General features: G+C 41.5%; 1 protein-coding gene across 1 annotated transcript; it reads left to right on the top strand.

Annotated features, from left to right (window-relative positions):
* Positions 1-5,838: 5,838 nt before the first annotated feature.
* Positions 5,839-6,845, top strand: LOC122910567 (olfactory receptor 2B11-like). Its single transcript, XM_044255209.1, has one exon. The coding sequence runs from the start codon at positions 5,895-5,897 to the stop codon at positions 6,843-6,845; it is 951 nt and encodes a 316-aa protein (XP_044111144.1). The 5' UTR covers positions 5,839-5,894.
* The last annotated feature ends 3,355 nt before the right edge of the window (positions 6,846-10,200 follow it).

The raw sequence follows: 10,200 nt of genomic DNA, 5'->3' as shown, positions 1-10,200 counted from the left end.
CAGACACATGAAAAACTGCTCCGTATCACTCAGCATCAGGGACATACAAATCAAAACCACAATGAGATACCACCTCATGCCAGTCAGAATTGCAAAAATTAACAAGTCAGGAAATGACAGATGCTGGCGAGGATGCAGAGAAAGGGGAACCCTCCTACACTGGTGGTGGGAATGCAAGCTGGTGCAATCACTCTGGAAAACAGAATGGAAGTTCCTCAAAAAGTTGAAAATAGAGTACCCTATGACCCAGCAATTGCATTACTGGGTATTTACCCTAAAGATACAAATGTAGTGATCTGAAGGGGCACGTGCACCTGAATGTTTATGGCAGCAATGTCCACAAGAGCCAAACTATGGAAAGAACTTAGATGTCCATCAACAGATGAATGGATAAAGAAGAGGTGGTATATATATACACACACAATGGAATACTATGCAGCCATCAAAACAAATGAAAGCTTGCCATTTGTGATGGCATGGATGGAATTAGAGGGTATTAACGCTGAGTGAAATAAGTCAAATAGAGAAAGACAATTATCATATGATCTCCTTGATATGAGGGAGTTAAGAGGCAATGCGGGGGGCTTAGGGGGTAGGAAAGGAATAAATGAAACAGGATGGGATTGGGAGGGAGACAAACTATAAGAGACTCTTAATCTCACAAAACAAACTGGGGGTTGTCGGGGGAAGATGAAGGAGGGAGGGAGAGGGTAATTGGGTTATGGACATTGGGGAAGGTATGTGCTATGGTGAATATTGTGAAGTGTAAACCTGGAGATTCACAGACCTGTACCCCTGGGGCTAATAATATACTATATGTTAATAAATTTTTTAAATTTTCAGTATAACAGTATTCATTATTTTTGCACCACACCCAGTGCTCCATGCAATCTGCCGTCTATAATACCCACCACCTGGTTCCCCCAACCTCCAAACCCCCGTCCCTTCAAAACCCTCAGATGTTTCTCAGAGTCTGTAGTCTCTCATGGTTCACCTCCCCTTCCAATTTCCCCCAACTCCCTTCTCCTCTCTAACTCTCCATGTTCTCCATGCTATTTGTTATGCTCCACAAATAAGTGAAACCATAAAAAAATTTTTAAATTTTAAAAATAAGACTTTGTTCTAGGAAAAAGAACCCTAAAGGAGAACATAGGCAGTAACCTCTTTGACATTGGCCACAGCAACTTCTTTCAAGACATGTCTGTAAAAGTAAGGGAAATAAAAGCAAGAAGTGAACTTCTGGGACTTCATCAAGATAAAAAGCTTCTGTGCAGTAAAAGAAACGGTCAACAAAACTAAGAGACAATCTCCAGAATGGGAAAAGATATTTGCAAATGACATGAGAGATAAAAGGCTGATATCAAAGATGTATAAAGAACTTCTCAAACTCAACACCTAAAAAACAAATAATCCCATCAGGAAAGAGGCAGAAGACATGAAAAGACACTTCCCCAAAGAAGACATACAAATGGCCAACAGACACATGAAAAAATGTTCAAGATCACTCGACATCAGGGAAATACAAATCAAAACCACAATAGGATACCACCTTACACCAGGTAAAATGGCAAAAATTTAAAAGATAGGAAACACTCACACTGTTGGTGGGAATGCAAGTTCATACAGTCACTTTGGAAAACAGTATGGAGGTTCCTCAAAACTTTGAAAATAAAACTACCTTATGACACAGCAATTGTATCTGTGCCCCAATGTTTACAGCAGCAATGTCCACAATAGCCAAACTGTTGAAGGAGCTGAGATGCCCTTCAGCAGACGATGGATACAGAAGATGTAGTTCATATATACAATGGAATTTTACTCAGCCATCAGAAAAGATGAATACATACCATTTACCTTCACATGGATGGATCCAGATGGTATTATGCTCAGCAAAATATGTCATTCAGAGAAAGACGGTTATCATATGGTTTCACCTATATGTGGAATGTAAGAAATAGCATAAAGGATCATAAGATAAGGGAAGGAAAACTGAAGGGGAAGTCATCAAAGACTGAGGAAAACCATGAGAGATGGTTAACTCTGGAAATAAACTGGGAGTTGCTGGAGGGGAGGTTGGTGGGAGATGGGGTAATTGGGGGATTTCTCTGTATAGATTAAGGAATATTCTTGCCTTTATTATAGGAAGACTCTCAAGAAACAATAATCTGAGGAAAATAGAAATGAAAGAAAATTCTATCTTGACATCAAAAACATTTATGTTAAACGTTAACTGATATGAAAGGAAATTTTCTATTAAATTGTTGAGGTAGATGCATTTTTCCAAGATTCTTTTTTTCCAAGATTCTTTACTCCTGAGTCCATTTCTCACAACAAGGAAAATTTCAAAATTTATCTTTCCATTTTATTGTGCCAAGAAGAATATTAGAAGGTAGTATTCCCATGAGGGGATTTCTATAGTGTTTCTTGCCAAGTAATGTCCAGTGAGATTTATTATCTCTATGAAGAAAATGCTCCTCCAGCTTTATATACAGGGAGGGAACCTTCCTTAGTAAATATTACTTTAGGGGAAAATTGTTTGCCACATCAAAATATATTTGGGATCCTTCAAATCAAATAAATAAATAATATTATGGAACTAAGATATGATGAGGCGAAGCTGCTGAATGCAGAAAAAATATTCAATCCTTGTCTCTAGCTAACACTTAATACTGTTGGAAAGAAAAGATCAACGTCAATTTTGCAAAAGCAGGGAGTATGACCATTGGTTACCTGCAGTGATTTAAGGTGGGTGTTGCATGTGGGTGGAAGTGATCTATTTAGCTTCACTGGTTTTATCTTTTTGTAACTCCATGTGTGTTGTTGCCTCTCTATGCAAATTCATATACTAAAAGAAATGTGGAAATAAATTTACACCTTTAATAATGCAATGTCATTATAACTTAAAACATTAAACCATGAGAGACTATGGACTCTGAAAAACAATCTGAGGGGTTTGAAGTGGCGGGGGGGTGGGAGGTTGGGGTACCAGGTGGTGGGTATTATAGAGGGCACAGCTTGCATGGAGCACTGGGTGTGGTGAAAAAATAATGAATACTGTTTTTCTGAAAATAAATAAATTGGAAAAAAAACATGTCTCTTTTAATGAAAAATAATGTAGGTTCACTGATTGCATCAGTGGGCATTTCTATGAATTAAATTATTTATGTATTGTCATAAAAAGCTTAACATCATGAACACTGGATTCAAGCCACATGATAGGAGTGATTTGGGGAATGAAAGGGAAGAAAATGTAATCTTTGTGAGGCTTCCAACTGGGGTAAGTACACTGTGAATATTTAGATGCAACTGGAACAAGGATTAATGAATTGATATAGACTCTAAATCACCACTGGGCACCACACCTCATAAAAGTAATCACTCACACATTAAGTATTTCACTTAATGAAGCATAGTCACACATATTGGATTAACTAATAATCACAAAACAGAGTTGGTATTCACAACTGACACTACAAAGGGCTGAAATCCAAGATCTATAAAGAACTACTCAAACTCAACACACATAAAACAGACAATCACATAAAAAAATGGTTTCACTTATTTGTGGAGCATAACAAATAGCATGGAGGACAAGGGGCGTTAGAGAGGAGTAGGGAATTTGGGTAAATTGGAAGGGGAGGTGAACCATGAGAGACTATGGACTCTGAAAAACAGTCTGAGGGGTTTGAAGTGGCGGGGGGGTGGGAGGTTGGGGTACCAGGTGGTGGGTATTATAGAGGGCACGGCTTGCATGGAGCACTGGGTGTGGTGAAAAAAATAATGAATACTGTTTTTCTGAAAATAAATAAATTGGAAAAAAAAAAAGAAAATCCACAGCAGAAACACACACATACAAAAAAATGGGCAGAAGATATGAACAGACACTTCTCCAAAGAAGACATACAAATGGCTAACAGACACATGAAAAAATATTCATCATCATTAGCCATCAGGGAGATTCAAATCAAAACCACATTGAAATACCACCTTAAACCAGTTAGAATGGCCAAAATGAACAAGACAGTAAACAACGTGTGGTGGAGAGGATGTGGAAAAAGAGGAACTCTCTTCCACTGTTGGTGGGAATGCAAGTTGGTGCAGCAACTTTGGAAAACTGTGTGGAGATTCCTCATAAAATTGAAAATAGAGCTACGCTATGATCCTGCAATTGCACTACTGGATATTTACCCCAATGATACAGATGTAGTGAAAAGAATGGCCATTGTTCATAGCAGCAATGGCCACAGTCACCAAACTGTGGAAAGAACCAAGATGCCCTTCAACAGATGAATGGATAAAGAAGATGTGGTCCAGGGGCGCCTGGGTGGCTGAGTTCGTTGAACGACTGCCTTCGGCTCAGGTCATGATCCCAGACTTCCAGGATCGAGTCCCGCATTGGGCTCCTAGTTCCTTGGGGATTCTGCTTCTCTCTCTGACCCACTCCTCTCTCATGCTCTCTCTCACTCATTCTCACTCATAAATAAAAAAAAAACTTTAAAAAAATAACAGAAGATGTGGTCCACATATACAATGGAGTCTTATGCCTCCATCAGAAAGGATGAATACCCAACTTTTGTATCAACATGGACGGGACTGGAGGAGATTATGCTGAGTGAAATAAGTCAAGCAGAGAGACTCAATTATATGGTTTCACTTACTTGTGGAGCATAAGGAATAACACGGAGACATTGGGAGAAGAAAAGGAGAAGTGAGTTGGGGGAAATCAGAGGGGGAGATGAACCATGAGAGACTGTGAACTCTGAGAAACAAACTAAGTGTCTTAGAGGGGTGGGGGATGGCGGATAGGTGAGCCTGGTGGTGGGTATTAAGGAGGGCACGTATTGCATAGAGTACTAGGTGTGATGCATAAACAATGAATCTTGGAATCCTGAAAAAAATAAAATTACAAAAAAATAAAACCACAGTTGGTAAGTAAGCAATGCAGAAAAGCTCTATGTGTTAACTATTAGCAGTCGACTGGATCCAGGTTCTCTGATTTCACATTCTCTTTTCTACTACAACAGTGCTTGAAACTTCTTACTACTTCTGAACATAAGATGTACATTTTACATCATAACCCAAGTGACACACGTACACATACACTCACAGGTGCAATGGAAGCAAACAGCAAATCCATAAAGAACCATAGAGCTGTCAAGTTTGTGATAGATTACAACTCCTGATGTGACAAGCACCAGCACATATCATACCATTTTTTAAACACTGATGTCTTGAAAGTCTCATATCACCAGGATTTAGCATTTGATTTGTTCCTCAAGTACTGAACATGTGGTAAGGAAACATTTCCTTTCAGCTGATGTTTCCCGTTATGACAAAAGGTTTACGCTACAAAAGTCACTTTAGGATTTGAGGCATAGACCCAAGGAACAGCACTATGTCTTGTTTCTATGCATTCAGACTGATCTGGCTGGAGCTCAGAAAGTCCTGAACTTACCTAAACCAAGTCATGAATTCAAGCAGAGTGGCCCAGGGCCAGCAGATGGTGGATGAAAGAAATGAAGCCATGTGGTAAGTCAGCATGGGTGGTTCCTGGAAAACACTCCTTTGCTTTATGCTATTCTCTGAATCAAGAGCAATTCTGACTTTCCCCTTCCCTAATCATTTTTCTATAAACATTTGTTCTATTGCATCTCCTAGGCAAACTATACAGATTTGTTGGCCTTTCTTTTAGATGTGCTTCAAAATAATCCTGTTTGACATTTAGACTCCCACTTTTTCATGAGTACAAATATTAGATCACTTCACTGGAGTGACACCACAGAGAAACTCCCTGCATAATTTACTGTACTTAAATGACTAAATGGACAATCAGGAAAATCCAATACTGAAGTAAAAGTCCTCACTGTGACCTGAATTCACCAATAAGAGGAATAATGGTCATGAGTCTGGGCAATGCAAGTACTCCAAAGGTCTTCATCCTCTTGGGTTTCTCTGACCATCCCTGGTTGGAAATGCCACTCTTCGTAATGGTGTTTGTGGCTTACATCTGCACACTGGTTGGAAACATCTCGATCATTGTGGTGTCCAAGGTGGACCCTCATCTTGACAGCCCTATGTACTTTTTCCTTTCCAACCTCTCCTTCCTGGACCTGTGTTTTACCACAACCACCATCCCTCAACTGCTGTGGAATCTCTGGGGACCAGATAAGTCCATCAGTTATGGGGGCTGTGTGGCCCAATTCTATATGTTTCACTTCCTGGGGGCCACAGAATGCATCCTCTTGGCGGTCATGTCTGTGGATCGGTACGTGGCCATCTGCAAGCCCTTGAGGTACCAGGCTATCATGAATCGGCGATTCTGTGTCTCCTTAGTGGCTGTGGCATGGATAAGTGGTTTGGCTAACTCCTTGCTTCAGTCGTCCCTCACTATCCAACTGCCACTTTGTGGTAACAACAAGGTGGATGACTTCCTGTGTGAGATTCCAGTGATGATCAAGATGTCCTGTGTTGACACCACTTTCAATGTAACTATGCTCTCTCTTGTAGGGACATTCTTTACCCTGGTTCCCTTGTCTCTTATCCTTCTCTCCTATGGGTTCATTGTAGCTACAGTACTCAGAATTCGGTCATCAACAGGAAACAAGAAGGCCTTCAACACCTGTGGCTCTCATGTTATTGTGGTCTCTCTCTTCTATGGGCCAGTAATATGCATGTACGTGCAACCTTCTGGTACTAAATCCCGAGACAAGGACAAACTCATGGCTCTGTTCTACAGTCTGCTGACTCCTATGCTTAACCCTTTTATTTATACTTTGAGGAACAAGGACATGAAAGGGGCAATAAGGAGGCTTCTCTTCCCATTGAACCATCAGAGAAGAGAATAAAACACAGCAATTTTATACTCCATACTCTCCATGTAAGACTCCAAAGAGCCCTTGGTCTATATATAGCTCTGGATGTAACCCTCTTCCAAAATGGTTAGAATCCTTCAGTCATTATCTGATCTACACATATGTTTATTCACAAAGTGCTATGATTTATTGGCCCTCATTTTGCAATGTGAACCTTAATCCCCACTTGTAAATTACATGAGAGTGAATCCCTGTCATTATGTCCTCTAAGTCCATCGAGAGATGCTGCTATAAGAATCTGAAAAGTAGCTCACTGACTGACTCATTCATCACCAGTCAAACAAAAGGAACCCTCTCATATAATGCATAGTTTTATAAAAATAACACAAGTATCATGTCATCTGTGAAGAGGGAGAGCGTGACTATTTACACATGTTAGAATGGCAAAAATTAACAAAATAGAAAAAAACAGATGTTGGTGAGGATGTGGAGAAAGGGGAACCCTCTTACACTATTGGTGAGAATGCAAACTTGTACAGCCACTCTGGAAAACAGTATGGAGATTCCTCAAGATGTTGAGAATAGAACTACCTTATGATCCAGCAATTGCACTACTAGGCATTTACCACAAAGATACAGATGTAGTAAAAAGAAGGGGCATATGCACCCCAGGGTTCATAGCTGCAATGTCCACAATAGCCTAACTGTGGAAGGAGCTTCGATGCCCTTCAACAGATGAGTGGATAAAGAACATGTGGTGCATATATACAATAGAATACTACTCAGTCATCAGAAAGGATGAATACTGAGCTTTTGCATTAAGAAGGATGGGGCTGGAGAAGCTTATGCTGAATGAAATAAGTGAAGCAGAGAAAGATGATTGACATATGGTTTCACTTATTTGTGGAATATAAGGAATAGTTATGGAGAACATTAAGAGAAGTAAGGGAAAATGAAGTGGGGGGGGGAACCAGAGGGGGAGAAGAACCATGAGAGGCTATGGACTCTGGAAAACAAACTGAGGGTTTTGGAGGAGAGGGTGGTGGGGGAATGTGTTAGGCTGGTGATGAGTATTAAGGAGGCATGTATTGCACAGAGTACTGGGTGTTACATGCAAAAAAATGAATCATGGAACACCACACAAAAACTAGTGATGTACTGTATGGTGACTAATAAAACATTAAAAAAATCTTTTAAAAAATGAAAAAAAATGGGGAGGGGAAAGATGGCAGAGAAGTAGGAGACCCTGTTTCAACCGGTCCCCTCAAGTGAGCTAAATATGTATCCAAACACTCTGAACACCCATGAAATCAGCCTGAGATATAAGATTATACACTTTTGGATCTCTACAGGGGCAGAAGACATCAGTGGAGAGGTAAAGCAGAGTAGGAATGCTCAGACTGATATCAGAAAATAAACAGAGGGGGGAGTGAGCCACCAGAAGTGACCCATTGGAAAGTAATACCCCAATACAGAAGTGCCCTGTCACTGGGGACCAGCATTAACTTGGAGTCTGGTTAAAGCACTCAAAAAAAGCAAAAGATCTTAAGGGGCAAGTGGTGGAATTGGGCGGTCATGGGCATGGGCCTAAGCCCACAGTCCCAGGATGGTCACCGCAGGCAACCACCTGTGTCAGAGAGAGTCCAGTGGGGCCTGAAGCCAGTGGTCCATGGGCCCACAGCTTTCCACTGCTTCACCCCCGCCACACCTAAGAGAGCCTAGTGTAGGCGCCAGATGGCGGTCTCTGGGACCGCAGCCTTCTGCAACTGGCCGCTGGGTTCTGACCATACCCAGTCAGTATGGTCAGCGTTGGCCTGGACCCCAGACAGCAGTCCCAGCAAAGGCAGCTACCAGAAGCAGGCTCCCTGGACCAGCATCACTCATGGTTTTAGTGGCACGGGGATACAGAGACAAGCGGAGGCCTTGGGTGACCACTGGGACAGGAGCTGGGGGTGCACACCGCCTGTGAGATGTTGCCCTGTTCAGTGGAGTTTGCAGAGGGGGAGTCTGTGTGTTCTGGATCAGCCAGAGGGGAACAGTCTGAGGCTTCTCTCTGAGGCGGAGGTTTGGGTGCAGACAGATTCTTTCCTCGCTCTGACCCTCTGAAAAGCCACAAAAAGCCACCAAAGAATAAAAACCTCCAGAGAACAAAAGCCTGAAAAACTGGTTTCCATAGAGCCCAGTCTCTTGACAGTGGGCAGGGGGACTCAACCCAAGCAAGACTGATGGGAGAACAATGCAGTAGGCCCCTCTCCCAGAATACAAGCCTAAAGAACAAGAGGACAAACACCACAGTGTCCCCATAAAACTGTAAAACCCCAACATCAGGAGAAAACAATATATTAAGCTCCTGGGTGCCTGCATTATGATTGGTATTTTCAGCTATACATCCCCTCAACCACCTCTCCCTAAAATGATTAGGAAGAGGAACACCCAACAGAGGAAAAATTCAGAGACTGTGTCTTCTCTATCAGAACAATTGGATATAGACATAAACAGTATGTCAGAAAGAGAATTCAGGGTAACAATAATCCAGACAATGTCTAGGTTGGAAAAACCCTTAGTGACAACATAGAATCTCTAAGGGTGGAAGTGAGAGCTGACCTGACAGAAGTTGAAAATGCTATCAATGAGAGCCAATCTAATCTAAATACTCTAACAGCTAGGGTAGCCAAGGCAGAAGATTGAATTAGTGATCTAGAATAAAAACTGATATAAAAGAAGGATCAGGAGGAGACCTGGAACAAACAGCTTAGAAGCCATGAAAACAGAATTAGGAAAATATATGACACCATGAGACATTCCAACATCAGAATTATTGGGATGCCTAAGTGGGTGGAGAACGAGAGAAGACTAGAAGACTTAGTTGAACAAATTCTGGATGAAAATTGGTGTGATGTTCATCATCACTAGCCATAAGAGAGATTCAAATTAGCATAACAAATAGCATGGAGGACAAGGGGCATTAGAGAGTAGTAAGGAATTTGGGTAAATTGGAAGGGGAGGTGAACCATGAGAGACTATGGACTCTGAAAAACAATCTGAGGGGTTTGAAGTGGCGGGGGGGTGGGAGGTTGGGGTACCAGGTGGTGGGTAGTATAGAGGGCACGGCTTGCATGGAGCACTGGGTGTGGTGAAAAAATAATGAATAATGTTTTTCTGAAAATAAATAAATTGGGGGAAAAAAAACCACATTGAGATACCACCTTACACCAGTTAGAATGGCCAAAATTAGCAAGAGAGGAAACAACGTGTGTTGGAGAGGATGTGGAGAAAGGGGAACCCTCTACCACTGTTAGTGGGAATGCAAGTTGGTGCAGCCACTGTGGGAAACTGTGTGGAGATTCCTTAAGAAATTAAAAATAGAGCTTCCCTATGACCCTGCAAT

This window comes from Neovison vison, chromosome 1 (assembly GCF_020171115.1).
Source record: "Neovison vison isolate M4711 chromosome 1, ASM_NN_V1, whole genome shotgun sequence".
Lineage (NCBI taxonomy): Eukaryota > Metazoa > Chordata > Mammalia > Carnivora > Mustelidae > Neogale > Neogale vison.
Note: the sequence above shows the minus strand (reverse complement) of the source record. Positions and strands in the feature narration are given on the sequence as shown.

Excerpts from the sequence above, each read along its gene's own strand:
- LOC122910567 (XM_044255209.1), top strand. The coding sequence starts at position 5,895 with ATGGTCATGAGTCTGGGCAATGCAAGTACTCCAAAGGTCTTCATCCTC.